Consider the following 21,441-nt stretch of genomic DNA (forward strand, 5'->3'; position numbering starts at 1 on the left):
CTCACACAAAAACTAAAATTCCGTTACCATTCTACAGTACTGTATGACAAAAAGCAATGTGAACATTTGTATTCCCCTTGTTTGGGTTTTAATCCGAACTAAACTATGCATTCTTCAGCTGGGGATCTATAGCTTTAAAGAATAGTTCACAAATTAATTTATATTAAAAGGCCCTCATGAAATCTTTTTATATGGAAGCCAACATGGCAAAGCTTCAAAAGCACATACAGTATACAGCCAACATTTCAGTGAAGTATTTCTGTATGTCTTGGAAAGCAATGTGGATTGTTATTTTCTTCTCACCAAGACATACACTCAAACATACATTGCTGATAAATTATGTTTTAAAGGTTTTGGCAAATGAGCACTGTAAAAAGTTAAGTATTTTTCACTTAAACATACAAGCAACCTATTATTTTTAGGCATTACCAATAGAATTGTTTTTTAAGATAATCCAACTTTTTACAGTAAAAAAACAGTTCCATCATATTTTCTGAGTGAAGACGAATAAAATAAATGTACTTTTGCCAGATCTGTATTTGTGCCCTCTAGTGGCACTAAAGACAATATATGTTCATTTGTTTAGCCAAAAATTAACCAATTTACAGGTTGTTACTTAGTAAAAACATATTTATTTGGGTTTTGAAGCAGAAAAATAGATCTTACATGCCTGCGCGTAAGCATATTTTTTAGTAAAAAAAAGAAATTTCTGGACACACAACAAAAGCTAAATAGAACATTACACTGCATGTAAACTGATTGGGCTTGTCTGTTTTCACAGACATGCTTTTGCAAACCCTCACGATTACATCCAAAGCTACACAGGAACCGACAGGGATTCATTTTATTTTACGCTAAACTATACATACGACAGTGAAGTCTTGCATTAGATGCTAAAAGACCACACAAGTGCATGAAACATTCAGTAAAACCCTGGTCCACCTTCTAAAAAGTCATTCGTCAAAATATGACAAAATTCAAATATGACAAAAGCATGACAGTAGAAAGAAGTGCCTGCAAATCAAGCAATGTCATTAACATCTGTAAATAATTATGAGGCAGTGTCTGTTATTGGGTAAGGCTGCATGGTCTCATGAATAATAAAAAGAACCAGGAAGCAGAAAATAGTGCAACAAAATCCTCCTTGAACACCAATTATTTTTTAATGGATGCTAACATCCATTTTGTGCAACTCGTCTATAACAGTTAACAAATTTCAATACAGAATTGAAAAAAAAACATGAATTTAATTTCACCTCCCTTTGTAAAATTGTAAAAAAAATAAGATTTTGGTTATAAAGCTGTCAAGTATCCATTATATGTGTATAGTGTAAGGATGAATCATTGATACTGACTGACCTGAAATGTCTGCAGAGAATAAAATCTACGTATAAAAACTATGATTGAACTAAATCCGAATTTGTCTCCTCAATTAGTCCTAATAACAGAAAAACTAAAAACAAACACAAGATGTCAAGTCTTTAAAGAATTCACCAATCACGTAGTGGCAGCAAGCAAGACAACCAATCACTGTCCAGCAGTCTTCAGTCTTGCTTAACCTCCACTGATGATGTCACTTCCACCTCCTCCATGGTCCAATCCTGTGTGTTCGTGTTGGCCGCTCCGGCCCGAGTGCCTTTCTGCTCAGTATCAGATGCTGGAGGGCTCAAGGGAAAAGCACTTGGTACTGTTGTTAATAGTTTATCTTGTTGCTCGGCCTCTGCTCTTAAAACCATGCTGAAATCCATCTCATAAACATCCAAATCAAACGGAGGGGTAGAGGAATCTGCAGGAGTCCCACACCCTGTGCAAGACTGCAAAAAGAAATCAGTTAAACAAAAGATTGAGTTGCCTATCGTTTGCATAAGGGTGAAGAGCTACTCACCGTAACATTGATGGCTTTTGGTAGGCAGCCATTTTGGATCCATGGGTGGACCAGAGTTAATTCTTTCCTCTGCTCTTCAGTAAAGTGAGGCTGATGCTTCTGAACAGCTTTCAGGGCATCTCTGTCTTCTTTAAGTACTGATGTTTTGTCCCTGTGCACAAACCCATACAGCAAAAAAAAAAAAGTATTTTTCTGGGCAAAAATATGTTTGAAATATATGCTAAATAATCTTTTTAGAAAGTAAAGTTTCATTAAAATATTTTTGAAATTGAAAATATATTCAGCTTTAACCTTCACATATGAGAATATATTTCAAAATGTATTTCAGGGCAACAAATACATTTCTAATTTTCAACCCATACGGCAAAAAATATATTTTCCAGGCCAAAATATTTAAAATATGTTTAAAGAATAAAATAATAAATATTTTTTTGCAGTTGAAAATATATTTAATTTAAACCTTTTCAAATTAAGTATATTTAAAGGGCCAATATTTCGCACATTACTTTGTGTATTTGGTGTAATACAATGTGTTTGTGTGGTTTATGTTTAAAAAAACACATTATTTTACACATAACGTACATTATTTTTATTATAGCATTATTGTATGACGTCCAACTAAGGGAGTTGTTTGAACAAGCCGTTTAAGGAAGGCATGGATGAGGCTTCACTTTTAAAAAGAAGATCTCTTTGGGTTTGATACTTAAATTTTTGCAACTTAAAGGAAAAGTATGTAAGAAATGTATATCAATTAATCATAAAATGGCCCTGATATGTCACTAGACATTAAGAATTAATTTTCATTTTAAATATTTATATCACTGACATCAGTGGCCTGGCAAGGATATTGTCATTTAAAAAGTGGAGTTGCAGCCCTCAACTGATGTTTATGTTGTCATTTTGTGTATTGGACACCAGTTGTGTGATTGCAGTACCAGTTTTAGCCACAAGGTTTGTGATTGTAATACCAGTTTTGGCCACAATCCTACCTACTGTTCCTTTAACAGATCTTCTATAGACGATTTCATCGGACGCATGGTCTGACTAGTTGCTAAACTTATCTCTTGAACAAATATATTAAAAACATTTTTTTTGCCGTATGGGCACATAAAAATGAATGTATTACTGGATTGAGATCAGACTCTAACTTGAACTCTTACAAATGCTTTTTCGTCGTTTTGGTTCAGGTTAGATTACTGTTCATACCTGATCGGCATCTGGTATGTCATCATGACCTTGTTGTCTGTGTTGGCCATGAGGAGCCATATAGGGTCCTGCAGGACAAACTTCATGAACTGTTCGCTTTCCAGATCTCCAGACGCTGGTTTATGAGCAGGATCGGTCTCTGACGAGTCGATGCTTCCAAAGTATTTGCTGGTATCACTACTTCCTGAATTCATAAAGACATGTAATTGTTTTAATTGTGATGAATAATACGTTAACTAAGTAGCAATGTTTATTACAGGTAAGTTTAGGAATTACAATGCTAGAGTAGTAAATAACTCACCAGTGCCACTTCCTGATGTGCTGCAGCCATTAGATCCAGATTGAAATGATCCAGATCCTGATGACCCGGAGCCTGATGCGGCTGAGCCGGTGCCCGACCGAGCGTCTTCCTGCAGCAGTAGGTCCAACATTTCACTGGAGGTTGACATGTTGTCTTGGTTGCACTCATTGACCTCGCCCTAAAATAAATGTACTTGAAATGAAATGGGAATCAAACTGGTGTGTAAAAACAGATAAATGTTCGTCCACAGTATTTCACTTACGCTGTCATTTAGTTTGGTTTCGCTGTCGTTGGAATTCCCGCCCCCCTGCAATGATGCCCCTACTATTGGGGGTGGAGTCTGTTGAGTGACATCCATACGGTTGCTTGGTAATTCCTCAAGCTGTAATAGATTAAGTGGCGAGGAGCATCGTGACTGGAAGAAAGGGGAGCTGGCACCTTCCCTCTCCCCAGCTTGCTGCCCTGTGGACTGAGGTGTGCTGGATCGAGAGTGTCCGTGTGGTGAAGCGGTGGCGTTTCCTGCAGGAATTGGTGAAGGGTTTGAAAAAGTAATCAAGGGATTTGAGTTGTAGAATTGCTGGGGAAACACTGCAGGTATGGGAGGATTACCCTGGGCACCCAGTTGGTTAAATGGCCCGACTTCGGGATAGTAAGGGTTTAACTGACCCACGGATGAAGGGAACTGGCCCAACGGGTTCATCTGGGCAGGCAGTTGTGTGTTCAGTGATCCTGGGTTACCGAAATGTGGAAACATGTAGTTGGGCAACATGAAGGTCATTGCTTGGGGCATCACTGAAGGAAACATCTGAAAACCCTGTATGGGGAATCTAGGGACACCTGTTTGCAACAAAGGATCCGCTCCCATTTGGGGCACTGGGAAAGGGGATAAATTAGGGTACATGGGGATGTAACCCGAAGGAAATGGCATTATCATTGGAGTGCCGCTGGCTGGAGACCCCACAGATGTCTTGGAAGAGTCTTGGAGAGAGGGGAAGTTGGGTCTCACTGATGCTGGTCTAGGTACCCTATAGGGGCAAGACCTAGATGGAGAGATAGAGTCAGGAACGTTGCCATCTATTTGGTGTTTTCTCCTCTTCCCACCCCTGCCATGACGACGACTGCTGGTTCCAGATGGATAATTTTGGGAGCTGTTTACTCCTAAAGTAATGAGGACAACATTAAAGACAAGAATTAAAATTGGACTGTTGTATAAAAGCAAAACCAAACTTGCAATAACTACAAATACTGTTGCCTTTTATCCCGGGAGTAGATGTATGTTTACACTGAGGTGGTCCGCTGGGTTGTACGATCCGCAGCTGGCTGATGTCTCTGAAGCGGTTGAGGAAGGCCTGCTCCTCTTGTTGGGTGTGAGCAGATAACACAGCTTTTGTGAGACCCTTTACTGCTCCTCTTTTCTCCTTTTCTTTGTCAGGGGCAGCAGTGGTAGGGGAGGAGGTTGGCTGGGGATTCACAGGCATGGGAGAGGTGACAGAAGTGAAAGGAGCTGTGGCGGGATGTGTTGGGGTGGTTGGCGGTTCCTCCATCATGATAATGTCTGGATGAAGATCATACAGAGGAGTTTAATTAAAGGCATGGTGCATGGTTTTTAAAAAAACACTTTGGAAAAGGGTGTCAGGCCGACTACTAAAACACACTTGTAGCCAATCAGCAGTAAGGGGCGTGACTACTAACCGAAATCGCTGCCTAGGTTGCTTATGTGTGGGGCGGGTCTATCAACCCCGCCTTTTAGTACAGTCTCCCATTTGCAAAAGTCAGGGATATTACATAAACTACGGGGCAAACCATATGAAAAAATGTATATACTAGAATTCTTTGATTTCTTTTGAACTCTTGATTAGTGCATCATGAGCCAATAAGCAAAAAACAATGCAATAAAATGCAACCAATCAATTTGCAAGTTGGGCCTAGGCAGAAAATTTTTTGTGTTGTGTTACTTGATTTTCAATGTAAAAGCAGAATATGTATAGAAGGGGAAAAATTCAGACCTGACTCAGGTGGCTTTTTGTCACCAACGTGAACAATGGTGCTGCTGAAACTGCACAAGGATGTGGCTGAGACGACGCTCTCGGCCTTACAGTGTAGAGCGAGAGGGATGACTTTTGACCCTTCAGCCACCAACAGAGTATCTGCCCTGTCTAAAATCAGAGTTACATTGACACACAGATTATATACATGTTGTCAACTACCTATAGTAAACGATTGTGTTTGCATATAGCAATCTGATTACATGTTCTGGGTGTGTTGGTTGAATATCTATAATCTTTCAGGTTAACCAACACTGACCTTTCAAAGCTCCGATTGCTTCCCGTTGTTTATCATCATCTGAGGTGGAAGAAGTTGTGCCGGAAGATGAGCCACACTTCCTCTTCACTGTGCCGGGAACATTAAAGCTCTCTAGATATCTAAAGGAACATATTAAGTGAATATACAAACTTTCTTTGAATATAATGTTTTATGCATCTGCCACACGCTTTTATCCAAAGTTACATACAGTGCATTCAAGATATACATTTAATGAGTATGCATGGACCAGGTGAGCTACTGGAATGCAACAAAATACTTATTGCTTTCTTAACACACCAGTATTGCATGCAGGCATTAATGTGAGAGTATTAATAAAGGAAAGGGAGATAAAATAATGATGTGATGACAAGCACACATGTGAGATGCTCACCGGATGATGCTGTCCAGACAGTTTATCTGCTGATATGAATAAACGTTAGGCAGCTCTTTCCTAGGTGGACTGGACAATGCCAAACCGGCCAGACCTTCTCTAGATGATGCCTCTGTTGTGTCTGCTGCCTTTGCCAGTGCTACTAATAAACAACAGTGGTCATGTTACTTAAAATGTAGAGGTTGGGGTAACAGGCTAAAGACATAAAGTCACCTGATGTGTCATTGACAAATTGGTGATGTATACCTGGGTGATTCTCACGAAACTATTGAAACACCACGGCACTAATGATTTTAGCTTTAAAATGTGTAATATAGTAACATTAAAAAGCATCCGAATTAACACAATACTGTGTTCTACCTTGCACAATGTGTGATTTCAACATAAGAATTTATAATTGTAAATTTTATCTCATTTTCTGCTGAAATTCTTATTACCGCAATGTGTCCGGCTGTGTTTGAACATGCGTTATGTTGTAATTTAATCAAATTAACACAAAAATATTAAGAAAAAAATAAATAAATGGATGTTTTGCTAGACTACTTTAGATGACAGAAAAAATATTTACTGAATATTTATGTATAATAACAATGAAGAAAAATTAGGAAAATGATGTGTCCATGCCTGATGTTCTCATCCTCCGCAACACTTTTTGAGAACAGTTTAAGCACACATACAGAATTTTAATAACGTTTGATTTTGAGTGACCAAGCACATGGACCAGTTACTTCAAGATGGCTACCAGGTAAGATCATTTTTTACAGTTCATTTGAAATATTGTCTTGTCAGAATGCTTACACGACATTTTGATTATCATTACCGCAACAGATGCTTATTAAATGTTAATTTAATTAATAGAAGCATAATACTTTGATTTTAAATGCATGTGCAGAATCTCCAAATTATGTTCTTTCAGGTTTGTCATGTCATTTTGAAAATATGTCAGTGTTGATGTTTTCTGACTGTTGCGGTAATGAGATTTTTTAGGACTAATTTTTTAAATTATGTTACAAAAAGTGTTAAATGATAAGTAAAAGTTTTTAAATTAATGTTCCCATTTACTCCAGACTTTGTTTTTCAATTTCTGGTGGGAAAAAAAGTAAATTTAAGCAATTTTTACATTTTCATGCTTGACATTTTTAAAACCAAGTTTTCGTGAGAATCACCCACCTAAGCTATCCTGTTTGAGAGGTGGAGACCGGTTTCTGGATTCGATGAAGACCTGCTGTCCACTGGACTTCACCATATGCACGTCTTGACAAATCTGCTCAAATGTCATCTGGGAGACAATAAAAAATAAAGAAAAATAAATATTTAAATGAAAAAAAAGTGCAACTTGACTGTAAGGTGCCACCCAAAACATTTTTGGTTTGCATTTATATTGCTCTGAAGAAACTTTTTATTTATTTCAAACACACAAACGCCCTCATTTGTGTCCTGGTCTTGATCTGGTCCTCTGAAGTGTGCCCGTTACTCTCAGAGGAGGAAGCGGCGCTCTGCTGGAGCTCATGGGAGACGCTGCTGGCCAGGCTGCCGTATCCCTGCGAGCTGCCGCTGTGAATGGGTTGCACCAGGAACTTGTGGATCATTTCATTGAGCTGTGGCACCTCTGGGGACATGGCCTTAAGCTCTCCACCCTCTGGAGCAGTGAACACGTCTTCGTTTAGGGGGCTCCTATGGGAGGAAATGAAATGAGACTTTTGAATGAGTATCTAATGAAGATTTTCACATTTTGGATTGAAGCTGGGCCCTGCAAAACTCACGATTATGAGTTGCCTTTAGTGCATTTTACATTTTCGCATTATAGCAGATGCTTTCATCCAAAGCCTTCAATTTATACATTTCTTTTATCAGTATCTGTGTTCCCTGAGATCAAACCTATTAGCTATGTGTTGCTAATGCAATACAGTTTCTATGGTGCGTTGCTACACGCTTGCTAGAGTCTTTAAAGGGGACATATCTTTAAAATCTTTTTCCATGTTTAAGTGCTATAATTGGGTTCAAAGTGCTTTTATCAACCTAGAAAATATGAAAAAGATCAACACAGTAACTTAGTTTTGGTAAACCATTCTCTGTAAGCATGTGAAAAAAATAGGTGATTAACATTTGGCTCCCCTTGTGATGTCAGATGGGGATAATACCGCTCCTTAATCTGCACTATCCAACCATGACACTGCCATTTAGTGCAGTGATCAGCTCATTTGCATTTTAAAAGACACACCCAAATTTTTCTCACACCTGCAAAGTGGCAATTTTAACATGTTATAATAATTTATCTATATAGTATTTTGAGCTAAAACGTCACATATGTACTCTTGGGACACCAAAGATTTGTTTGACATCTTAAAAAAGTCTTGTGAAATGTCCACTTTACATTTTGGTGGTATTTTTGGGTAGTTACTACAGTATATGGTCAAAAACACACTCCATATCTCCAATAAATTCTCTTCCCTCAATACGACGTGGATCCTTCCAACAGTTTTATCATTCAGCATGTAAAAATTTAATTAAGTCCAATCGAAAACATTTAGGTTTCTGACGGCAATGAAAGACAATGACTGTAACAAGCCACTTACGTTCGAACCTTGTGACGTCCCACTATAAAAGCCACCTTTCTGCTCCAGGGATTAATAAAGGACGACCAACTGGTGTCAAGGGTCAGGTATTCACCACTCCTTGCTCGCATACGCAGGGGAGAGTGATCGAACGGCTGCCCTGCTAACTGGAGAACTGATGGAGAGAAGGATGAACTAGATTAATAAAATATCCCTTACAGTCAACTTAGTGCTGGACAATATACAGGTTCAAATGGTTTGAAGTACACAGACGGTACGAATAAAAACCTCGCCATACCAGTAGGAGTGGAATGGTTTTAAAAAGCATCGTGCAGAATGCCGCTTTTGGATGCGGCGGAAGTTACGTGACGTCACAGCGCAATGATTGACATTTTTATTTAATATAAGCGAGTCTGTCATTGTACTATTTTATTGAAGTTGTGTACCACTGCGGTCATCTTACTTTTCTTGTGTATGGACACCATGAGGAGTCTGTCCTCTGGATGCAGATATATCAACACCGGTTTGCCGACCAAATCCTGAGGCAGGTAACCCAACAGGGGAACGGCTCTGCAAGAAAGAACGTGAAAGGATTACACAACTGTTCAAAAATGACGTTTTTTTGTAAAAGTGTGAAACAGCTTTAGGCAGACGTCCTAACCTTTCATCAATCTCTTGGAAGAGGCAGTTTGGGGTGTGACTAGTTGTGAAGATTCTTTTGTCCGCTGGGATACGTGGTGCTGTTATGTAAAAAAACACACACATTGAAAATAAAGTGTGATTATGTGACAATTAACAGGCAATTAAAAGTTCAAAATAGATTCCTGCTTGGTGAGCATCGTTTTAAAATTCTGTCCAGGCAGAGATGTGCATCTACAGTAAACTTTTATCTTACATAATGTTATAATAATAAAAGTGTTTAAAAGTATATTTAATTTTACATTTTGATTTGAATTGTATATATAAATACAACCTACCTAAAACTCTTTTTAATTATCAAGAAAAAAAGTGCACAGTACCTTTTAATATCTTTTACATGCTTTTTATAAATTTATTAAAGAGAGGAATGTAATGACAAAATATTAAAAAAACTAGGAAATTCGACCTTTTAGACATCTAAAAATTTCAAAATTTAAAAAGATACAATATATGAAGCTATTATATTTTTTGAATAGCTCATTTGTAAGAAATGCACATGCTTCTGATAAGCCAATATGTTTTTAAACATTCTGGCCAATCAGAATCAAGCATTCCAGAGCACCTAAATAAATATTCTAGTATTATAATAAATATTCTAGTATTTTTTTAAGTACAATTACAGTTCATAAATCCTTGGCAACAAAACACTTTCCCCAAATTTAAGAATGGCAAGTATGCTGGACTAATGCTGTTACCCTCGTAGCCGGAGTGAACTCTCTCTGCGATAAGGAGACAGCAGGGTTCGGGCTGGGAGGTGTCGGAGTCTCTCAGGGTCAGCTGATATGGTGTTAGACGAAAGGGGTAATATTTTACCTCTCCGCCACTGTCCCTGCCTCTGCTGATCCGACAAAACATTGACTTCTCGGCGCAGTCCACCTGTGAGGCTGCAAACACACTGAACTTAACACATACACATTTTAACCTAACTATGATCATCTATTTAAGTTCAAGAAACATTTACGCCCATTATTACATCCTAATGATTTGAATATGCATCTTTTGATGCGAAAACAATTAGTATTTGAGCTTATTCAGCGATCAATACATTTGTATATCAAATTTGACAGCACATCGACCACATTGAATCCCATTGGTTCTCGTGACGAAAAACACGCATTATATGACAGCCAGGAACAAGCCACACAAGAACCAATAGATAGCTGTTATAGTTAAATGGTTCAGCTAAAGAAGTGAAGTCATATTATGAGAGCATGTATAAGCTTAACTGTAACAGTGTTTGGTAAACCAAATATTTTTATGTTCAAAGTGCATTGCAGCTGATAACAGATCTACAAAAGTTCCTGAGCTTGTTGTGTTACTATATTTGCTTAGTAAAAACACTCCACATACTTTTTCCTGCGCATAAAGACCATGGTGGCAGGTGGCAGGGAGCCGTGTTACTGTAGAAGGTGCTGACATCCTGAGGTGCGAGGAGTTCGGAAAAGAGCGCCCCCTGCAGTCTCTCGGGTGTACAGCACAGCAGAGATGCCGCCTGGGGTGAGATGTACACGACTTTCCCAGAGAGGAAGGAAACTGCCACGGAGAATGTGTCCTGTATAGACATAGAGAAAAGTTAGTTTCGTGACAACGATTAAGTGATATTAATTTTATGAAATTTTTTTACGCACACATGACAACGCTGTCAAAAAGAAAACCAGCAAAGAACAAAATCAGCAGTATTACATGCACCAGGCCAGTAGATGGCGATTTTACCTTGTAAAGGTACACTACATGCCTACATGCACTAGAGGTCTTCACGGGTCCAGTTAGATTCGAAAACCCAAGGTCCGACCTGAGACCCGAGTGGGTTCAGGTCTAAAAGTTGCACGTGTGCGTCAGACATGGGTTGGGTATAATTATAGTGGCATCGGGTCATTTAAAGTCAATGTGTTTTTGCCAAAGAAACCCGAGACAACCCGAACTACCTTGTGTGTGTCAATGTCCTTTTCCAACCCCTCTGTTTGCCAAAAGCGCTTGTGACATCGTGTGCCTGGCGGTAGGTTAGTTTTCGTTGAGACAAACTCTTAAATGCACACACGTTGGTGCCGTTTACATTCGGGTCCAGCCGGGTTAAAATTTTTAGCCACTGATTTGGGCCAAACTCGGGTCTAATTTCCTTAGGTTTCTCTTGGGTCGGGTCTTACTTAAAAATATATATTATTTATGCACGTCAGGTTCGGGTAAAAAGTGATTCGGGGTCATATCGGTTCGGGTACATTTCTTTGGACCTGAGAAGACCTCTACTGTGCATATATCCTTATACAGAGCAATAAATACAAACAATCAAGACGCTAAAAGCGTCAAGCTGTTTGTTTAGATTGACGATGAGGTAGGTTTATTGCTACAAGTGGCCCTGAACTATAAAGTGCCAATATTTTGTAAACTTTAGCCCTATTCTGACGGGATTAGTTTTACAGGGGGACCTCTCAGAGGTCCTCTGTGTTTTTAATCCCGTCCGAATAGGCCATGTCTGTGTTTTTCTCTGACGACCTCCGTAAAAATTCCAGAGCAATTTACCTACTGTTTTTCGCCGAACTCAGAGGTCCTCTGAGAAATTTAATCCCGTCCGGATGCAAATGTCTGTGTTTGCCCGCAATATCTTTTGAAAACGCGGTTCATTTCGTGTTTTGGCCAACGTGATCTGCCGTAAGGTCTTACTAATGCGCGTATATTGTATTTCCTGAGTCCCATTCATTCAGATATGAATGTTTTTTCGCATTCGGCAAAATAAAGTAATTAAATCAAGACGAGCTGAATATCATACACTGTTAAGACTAAACACTGTAATATCATTAACATTATAAGAAACTCCGTTCAAAGTTGTTCAACTCCGGAATGGTAATGTTAATTAATAAAGACATTAAATTTTATTAATCATTATTTCTTCATTATTTTGTGTTTGTTATAAGAAGACAGTTATATAAAACACGTAGGCTAACGTTACTTTAGTAGGATTTGTATATTTTATTTTGATTTGTTCAAATTAAATTAATAAATTACATGTTCTGTCATGATTTTACATTTAAACCAAAATATTTAACATTACAAACACGCGTATCCAGAGCACGTGCTACTGCAACGCCCAAATGCTTGAAACAGACACTCCCATCTCTGGAATAGCCTGCATCATTTTAATCCCGTCCGAATCGGTACATAAAATCACAGACGTCCTGGGGGACACGCTAAAAGTACGTTGTTTGGAAAACTAATCCCGTCCGAATAGTGTTTTTGTTGGAGAAGCGTTAATAAACTCAACAAACACAGTCCTGTTGGTTGCCGCTGTTGTTTTTTTTATGCTTGCGCAAGCCAATAGCGTGAATTGACACATGCACACGGCGTCACTTGCAGTGGCGGCGGTGACTTCTTTTTTCGAGGGCACTCGATGCGAAGTTCGTCGCAACATGTATGTAACCCGTCATGTGTTTTGTTCGTAATTTCAAAATATGTGTTTCCCCGCGTCAAGTGATCATATGTCCATCACGTGTCCTGTCCAAATAAGTGCCTGTTGCAGACACGTCCAAAGGGTTCACGACAAAAGAGACGCCCGCGTTTGCCAGATACTCGCATAATCTCATTCGTAGTCAGAGTTTACAGAGTCTTGCGTGTATTTTGTGAACGTGAGCGTCTCTTTTATCATAAACGGTTTTGACGCGTGTGCAGCAGGCACTTATTTCAACAAAACACATGGTTCACATGACACTCCGAACACATATTTTGAATTTGGGCAACTCGGATGAGCAGTCACGAGCCGCCACTGGTCACTTGATAACGAGGCGTCATCCTCAAAAACTTGCACAGTTGCACTTTGAAACTCGTCTTCAAAAGTATGCATTTTTAAAGCCCCAAAATGCTTTTGTCGTGTAAACAAACAGCCAAATAACAGAAACTTTACTTTTAACGGTTAAAATCGTCACAGCTTGAGCCCAACTGTACCGTGTTTTGAAGGGTATACTCAGATGTAATGTTGTCTAACTCTTCGATAGTAAATGACGACAAGTCCAAACAACATCCATGGCTCTCTTCCACACTCCACTGATGGTAGTACTCTTGATTAGCTTTAAAAGAGCAAAACACACTTTCATGCACAGAACATGGAGTCACATGACTTTAAATAAAGAGGATAGTGGCCCTACAAGGTTGTTTTGTACAGTAGTCCAATCCTCTCAGAAATGTTTGACCAAACATCGCTCACCTCTGACTTGTTTGATGCAGCTGAGCGCGTAGTGCAGCGAGGCCAAAGTGCTAGATCGACCCTTTCTGCGGTGTTCTGCCGGCAACCGAATTTTCAGCTCGCGCAGGGCCCCTAGTAGCTCTCTCTGTGTCTGCAGCCGAACCGGCTGGTCACCGTTGGATGTTAGGGAGGTCGGGTGATCCTGCTCCGAGCTGCCACTCAAAGCGCTATACGAAACTGAGCTACTAGGCGGTGAAGGGCTGTTTCCATTTGAGCTGGCAAAAGAAACACTAGGTCAATTCTGGGGTTTATAATACATCATTACATAGTATTAATACTTTACTGTGTGTGTAAATCAGTGGACAGACATAAATGGGCATTACAACCTAATACAAAACTTGAACATTATACAACACGTATTGTGATGCCATCAAAATGACTGATTTTAAAATTACCCAGTGAAGCGTAATTACGGCAACACCTTAACCAATCACAAAAACTGGTGTGTCAGAGAACCACTTGTACCTAACTAACTACTTTAATTGCATCATTAAACAGTATGATCTAGGTATACTGTAAGCATTTGGCATCAGTTCTCGCTTTTCGTTTCCTCGCACGTTTCAGGTTAAGTCTCACGCCCAAGGTTACAGTTATGAAACAGTAAAAACTCTTGTATAAGTAGCCCAGATATTTAAAGAGGTCATTAAAAACTATCATTAAAAAATTCTATGATATTCTGGTACAAAATCGATTTACGACGACACACTACAATTTATCAACAGCAACTAAGATGTACTGAAAATAGATGACTTTAATAGACTATCTGATTGAGACGATAGATAGAGAAGTAATAACGGGTCTGTGATTTTATTTGATACAGAATCAGTCAAAAGTTTGGAAAAACTTCATTGAAATGTTTCGCATGATCTTTAAATAAAAAACTTTTTTGTTGTATTAAAATTGTATGTTTAAGGCCTGAGCCGTTTCTCAATAAGTACGCCAAACTCGGACTTGTGTCCTTCGTAGTTCGAACTTGCAAGTTCAGACTCGGAAGAACGAACTCCTGACACGAAATGCATTCTGGGAAACTTCGCTGTCATAAGTCCACACAAGTCTCCTGTGATGCATCCTCGATAAAATGGGCGGATCAAGAACACATCCGGGGATTTTATGTGAACTTGGGCTTGATGCGAACTTTGAATTGGCACAGTACTTGGGCCGCGACTGATGACGTTTCACAAGTCCACAAGAACGCAAGTACAGACACGAACGCATATTGAGAAACGGCTCTGGTTTCACAGACAGGGCTTTAGTCGACTACCAGACTAAAATGCATGTTTAAATTGTCTTAAATGAACTTGCTTGGACATATCTTAAAATATAGTGCCAATGTTTAATCTTAGGATGCACACACCACCAGTAATGTTTTTTTTAAATCACATTTATAAAAGATACTTAAATATTCTAATTGAACTAAAATAAGCTAATCCTAGCTTAATCCAAGCATTGTCTGTGAAACCGGGCCTATATGTTTTAAATGACTTTTGTTTATAAAATATATTTATGCTAAACATATTCATTTCTTTCAGAAAAAAATTACAATTGTAATTAAAAATAATTGTTTTTTAAAGTGGATGACATAGACCATGTACTGAAAAAAATCTGACAATAAGAGCAAACAATAGGGGGCGGTTTCCCGGACAGGGATTATTTTAAGCCAGGACTGGACCTGAGTTTAATTGGGAAATATAACTAGTTTTAACAAACATACCTTACTAAAAACATTACTTATGTGCATTTTGAGGCAAAGCAAAGGGCACTGATGTATTTTAAGATATGTCAGTGCAAGCCGTTTTGAGCTTGGACAGCTCTTTTATTTATTCTAGTCTAGGACTAGTCTAATCCCTGTCCGGAAAACCGCCCCTAGATGTGATAAACTCAATAGGGTATCCCAGACAGGGTCTAAGCCTAGTCCCAGTCTAAAATGCGACAACAGCTTGCACTGACATAACTCAAAACATTTCAGTGTTTGTAAAAACAACTTTTATGTGCTAAAATAACCAAGGCCTAGTCCTGGCTTAATCTAAACCCAGACTATGAGAAACCATGCCAATATTGCTTAAAACGCATCTCAGGGTGAGACGTCAAGAAGCTGCTTAAAAGAGTTTTGATTTATTTTGATGCTTTTAGTCACAACATAATTTTTGTAGTTACATGATATGTGTTATTCTATAGTTTTGACAAGTTTATTGTTATTCTATAATATGAAAAATATAAATAAATAATTGTATATATTTTTGATATTATCAGCATATTAGGGTAATGTTAAAAATATGTTTACTTGTAATAGATTGTCAAGTTTAATGTTACCAAATGTATGTTTAATGTTCTTATCACGTAGGCTATATGTTTAATGTACGCTTTTTATGTGGACCACAGGATGGCACAGCTAATAAAAATCCTAAAATGTAAAACTCAAACAGAAAGTATGCATTCTTTATTCTGTTGGTTGTTTGGACATTTTTGAAGTGACCGTGGGTGGATTAACCACTTCTGTCTCATCTTAACCAAAAGGGTTTCAAGCACATAGCTGAGGCAAATTGTCCTAAACTGAATGACTAACTGAATGATTACTATTGTAAACATGTGGCATCTCTCTCCAATCTTCCCTGTCTTTCACGTTTTAGATTAAGTGTCATGCCTAAGGGTCAAGGTTATGAAACAGTTGAACTAGAAGCCCAGATACTGAAACGGATCATACATTAACAAATAACAACAGCAGTTAGATGGACTGTGAAAACCCATTTTACATTTAAAGGTGCAGTGTGTAAATTTTTCTAGTGGTGAGGTTGCGCATTGTAACCAACAGCTTGTCCACTGCTCACCCCTCACTTTTGAAACGCATAGAGAAGCTACGTTAGCCTTCACTGGACAAACATGTCATCGTCAGAGACAACTTAGTAAAAAAAGTTTGTCCCTTAAGGGCTTCTGTAGAAACATGGTGGCAAAAAATGGCGACTTCCATGTAAGGGGACCCACGATGTATGCAGATAAAAACATCTCATTATAAGGTAATAAAAACATAACGGTTCATAATTAAAAGGTTTTTATACACCCCTGATCATATAGTTTTTTATATTATTTTGCATTTATGTCAAGAGATCCTTCAAAAAATTACACACTGCACCTTTAATCAATCTAATTTTCCCATTTATTTATATATGAAAGGGGATTGTTGTAATTGATCTACTTTTCTAGAAAGAGAAACCTTACTGACATCATGATTCATGTCTCTAGGTGTACATCGTTTCTTATGTGTAATCTTTTTAGGACACCGGGCAAAAGTAACCAGATTTACCTTTATGCTGGTTTTGAGTTGAAATCTTTGATATAAACACTATTGACAGGGATTCCTACTAAAATTAAGCTGGACAAATTACCTTTTGCTTTCTGTAGTCTCAGTGGTTGAACCCTTTCCATTGCGAGAGCTGCAGGTGGATGTTTCTCTTCCCATGTGCCCTTCGCTCTCCCTCTCGGCTGAATCGTTCCCGCTGGAGTGGGCATCTGTGTCGTCTGAATGGGATGGCTGATGAATGGCAGAGATGTCGAGTCTGGGACAGACAGGCTGATTGTGACAGACGAGAGACCTGTCGATCATTCCACGAGACGTATTCGATTGGCTCGCCCCTCCATCTTTACGTATGGCTCCCCTCACTAGATTAGCATCACTTCTTACAGGGGTTGGGAATTTAGCATTACTCATAGTGACCCAAAACTAAAAAACTGGTGTAGTATTTTCATTTCCTATTGGTTAGATCCACTTTTTTGTCTTTGAATTGCAGAAACTTTGGAATTGCAAACCATCTAGGAAAACAACAACAAACAAAAAACAGGGTAAGCAAAATCAGTACATTTATAAAAAACTCAGAAGCCAGACATCTCTGGTTTGGCATCTCAGCACACAAAGACATGAAGAGAAGGGGTCTTCTAACACCTAGGACCCATCAATGGTTAAAAACCTGGGGTCCTGTTACATACATGTATTGTATAAAGCCAAGTGTATCATTGCATGCATAGTCTGTTATAACATACATATAGAATCATTGTAATGTCTTTGAATACTTCATTACATTGCATTAGGTATGTATTACATTATATTTACATTAAAACCTTGTTTGTTATTTTTTTCTTAATATTTTTTCCCTTATTGGGGATTTACAAACATATTTTGTTTAACATATTTTTTTAGGGACAGACATCATGCTGAAGACCCCTTAAATACCAATAATGTATAACACAGTGACAACCATTGCTAAATGATCACATTGTTTTCATTAACTATTACTTGGATACATAAACTACATGCAGCACAGCTGTTTTGATTTTGAACCGTTTTGGCCTATTTAACTTTTTAACTTGCTTAGCATTTGTATTAATTCAACATTTTTTCATCTTTCACCTCTGAAACTTTCCGAAACAAGTAAACAACATTTCACTGTCAGTTAATACTGCTTGCTGCTTTGTTTTTGATAATTGGCATTTGGCTTGACTTGACTATTGTTGCCACAGTGTGATGTAAATAGCAAAGAAGTTTTTTGCATAGTTTCAGTTTTATTTAAATTTGTAAATAGGGTTAAATTCTATTCGCTAATACATTTATTATGCACTTATGAATATGTAAGTACAAATGCATAGTATTGATGCAATGCAATATTGTGAATGCAATAAGCATAATCAAAATAAATTTGAATTGTATTGAATAAGTACATTTAATCTAACTTACCTTCCTGAAACAAATCGATACTTCAAACTGAAAGATGCCTTTTAGTGTTTTTTGTTTTTAGTGAATGACGACGATATAATACATTTGATTTAATATACACTCCAAAAAATGTTATCTTTAGCCCACTGCTGGGTAAAAAATGACAATACCACCATGCAACCCTGTATCATGAAATTATTTACCTACAGTCATGTATATTTGTCAGTCTTTTACGTGACACTGGCATGTTTTTCCGCCTTTTTGCATGAACATGTCACGTATTTCTGTTTACGTGTCATTGTCACGTATTTGTTGCTCAGCTGTTTTGTCTTATTTTTAAATCATTTATGCTTCGGTTTAGGGTTAGATTTGGTGTTTGCGTTAGGAAGTCACTCTAAGTATTGGTTTATACCCTTTTTTATAATTTATGTATTTATATTTTATGATTTTTAAACCATTGTCGCCTGGCATTAGTGTTAGAGTTGGGTTTAGGTAAGGATGTCATTTTATGTAAATCTAAATTGAAGCAGCAATGGTAAGAAAATAGGAAAAAAACAGTTGAGTAACAAATGGCACGTAAACAGAAATACGTGTCAGTAAGTGTTATAGAAATTCTCACAAATGTACATGACTATAGGTACGCAATTTCCCCATACTGGGTTGAACCATGTGTGTATTTAAAATATAAAGGCTGATTATTTTACTCATGTGTCATTTGATGTTCTGCTGTAGCACTTATCTTAATAAAAGTGTGAGGTTTTTGGATTTATTTGGGTGGAGGGGTGCTCAACTTAATACATTACATGATGTGAGCATGAATCTACATGTGACTGAGCCTTTAAAAATAATTAAACCACATGAAATGGAAATGATAACCTGCATCCCATTTATTGATTATTGATTTGTATCTCTTTTATTCTTTACTCCAATTTATTTTGTGTGTCATCATGCATTATAAAGTGACCTTTAAGAAAAGAAAACTACAACACTATACAAATGTATTATGGGGAGCCATTGAAAATGCAACACAATACCTCATAAACTATTTTAAGTCATTATGGGGTGGTTTCCCGGACAGGGTTTAGATTAATCCAGAACTAGGCCTTAGTTATATTAGAACGTTCAAGTCGTTTTTACAAGCAAACCTTACAAAAAAACATTACAGGTGTGCATTTTAAGAAAAAACACAGCACTGATATATGTTAAGATATGTCAATGCAAGGTGTTTTTAAATTAAGGCAGATCAAACATGCACTCCCAGTTTGGGACTAGGATAAGCCCTTTAAGGTTAAAGTTAAGTATTTTAAGTTATGTTCTTTGTTTACTAACATTATTCATTGACCATTTTCATAAACTGAATGTATTATCATCTGACTTTATAATGTCAAACCTCTATACTGAGCCAGTGATTCCTATTTTTGTTGTCCTTCCATTTGTAAACATTAACTTCCAAAACAGAGCCATATTAAATAAACATATAAATATCCATATACTGTAAACAAATCTGTGCATAATACTAAACTGAACAAACTGTCACAATCAGCTTTTCTTACCTCATAAATGCATTTCGGTTAAATCCTTGCATTACGGCTTAAGTTTAAGCTGTTTCTCAGAGCTTGTATCCAAACGGACGTGTATACAGCACTCAAGTCCTGTTTCCTTGTCTGTTTACTCGTGCGTGAACATCCCCATCATTCTTGGTTCGGGAACAAATTTCACGTGTCCGCAACCACGCCCTAAATCACTCATATTAGTCGCTGTCGGATAAGAGCTCCGCCTTCTTTGCGCTTAACCCCGACATTCATAATGAAACTAGTCCTCCTATTGGACGGTTGGGAGAGCCTTAAACGTTCATCACTTTATTGTCACGTTGTAGCAGAGTTTCCCTTTGAACTCTGCGGACGTGAAGGGACAACGAGACCTAAATCGACCTCACTAAAACCGTAGTAACTACTTTAGAGGCGCATAATATATAGACCAATTTTGCCACTGATAGACAAGATTAATACATGGCTATTTTGAACGAAATTTAATCGATAACGGTAGTAGTTTATGGATTAGTGTGTTTACCTCACATAGGTTTTTTTCTCTTTGTTGGGGGTTGTTGTTGTTTTGTATATGCGCTTATTTATTGTCATTACGATATCACCTCCGTTTTACCGAGTCGTATGCTTCGTTCCTCGTGCCTGCGCGTTTTCGACTCGTCTGTCCACCTGCCACCGACACATGTGGGTGTGTGAGGGTGATGTCAAGCAAAACTGTGCAAATATTTTGTCACATGACTGCATTTATTCTGTTTATTGATAAACGCACAGTATCACCACACGACCGTGAGGAGTGATGCTATGACCACAAGCAATTTTGCTCTACAAAACTTGGTAAGAAGTAACACAATAAATACACAATGAACACACAAAATCAAATACACACCAAAAGTAGTGAGCCATAATAAATTGTTTTGGATGGTAATACCATTATATTACAAGATTATTACCATGTAATAATGTATGTACAATACTTGTCTATAAACCATGAGTATATAAGTCTATAAGAGTCTATAAGCCATTGTACTTATGTACTTAGTATATATATTTAGTTTATCAATTCACTAGTTAATAACAAAGGATATTATAGTAATTACTATAAAATACACTACAGTATACTATAGATTGCAGTCACTATACTAAATACTAAAATAGACTACAGACTTTGATATGATTAGTGCAATACATTTAGTTGCATTTACATTATATTTTTATAAGAGAAAACAAGATAAGTTTATATTTGTGAGAGTGTTTCCAACTGGTGTAAGTTAGCAATGCTGTAGTACTAAACGCGTCCAGTAGATGGCGGACTACTACAGTTTTCTCATCGGATCAGCTGGGTTTTTACAGGCAGGGTCACATTTTCCCAAAATCCTTCATGTATTTCCTATGACTCAACTTTTATCTTGACGTAAAACTACTTAGGGCCAACTGTTCCACTTTTTCAGAAGTCATATTTCAATGACCCTGTTCTCAACAAGCTGATAGGAGACATCCTGAAATATAAGTAGCAGTATCTATTAGCTGTATCTGATTTTCCCCTGGGAAAATGTACAGTACTGTTAGGACAATGACATATGAGTGTTCATGTGGCTGTGTTAAATTAAAGAACAGTAATTACCA

General features: G+C 37.7%; 1 protein-coding gene across 2 annotated transcripts; it reads right to left on the minus strand.

Annotated features, from left to right (window-relative positions):
* Positions 1 to 609: 609 nt before the first annotated feature.
* per1a (period circadian clock 1a) lies at positions 610 to 19,985 on the minus strand. 2 transcript variants are annotated; one of them, XM_073874212.1, is made up of 20 exons: positions 19,828 to 19,985; positions 16,953 to 17,376; positions 13,534 to 13,787; positions 13,275 to 13,396; positions 10,692 to 10,893; positions 10,037 to 10,225; positions 9,304 to 9,382; positions 9,106 to 9,212; positions 8,664 to 8,817; positions 7,514 to 7,761; positions 7,258 to 7,362; positions 6,088 to 6,226; positions 5,697 to 5,815; positions 5,399 to 5,548; positions 4,645 to 4,947; positions 3,655 to 4,550; positions 3,393 to 3,570; positions 3,092 to 3,275; positions 1,886 to 2,036; positions 610 to 1,814 (listed from the first exon to the last, which is right to left on the minus strand). In XM_073874212.1, the coding sequence occupies exons 2-20, from the start codon at positions 17,273 to 17,275 to the stop codon at positions 1,545 to 1,547; spliced, it is 4,173 nt and encodes a 1,390-aa protein (XP_073730313.1). In that variant the 5' UTR covers positions 17,276 to 17,376; positions 19,828 to 19,985; the 3' UTR covers positions 610 to 1,544. The 2 variants fall into 2 exon arrangements, with proteins under 2 accessions (XP_073730313.1, XP_073730312.1); XM_073874211.1 differs by having other exon boundaries at positions 6,088 to 6,229.
* Positions 19,986 to 21,441: the final 1,456 nt, after the last annotated feature.

This window comes from Misgurnus anguillicaudatus, chromosome 12 (genome assembly GCF_027580225.2).
Source record: "Misgurnus anguillicaudatus chromosome 12, ASM2758022v2, whole genome shotgun sequence".
Taxonomy (NCBI): domain Eukaryota; kingdom Metazoa; phylum Chordata; class Actinopteri; order Cypriniformes; family Cobitidae; genus Misgurnus; species Misgurnus anguillicaudatus.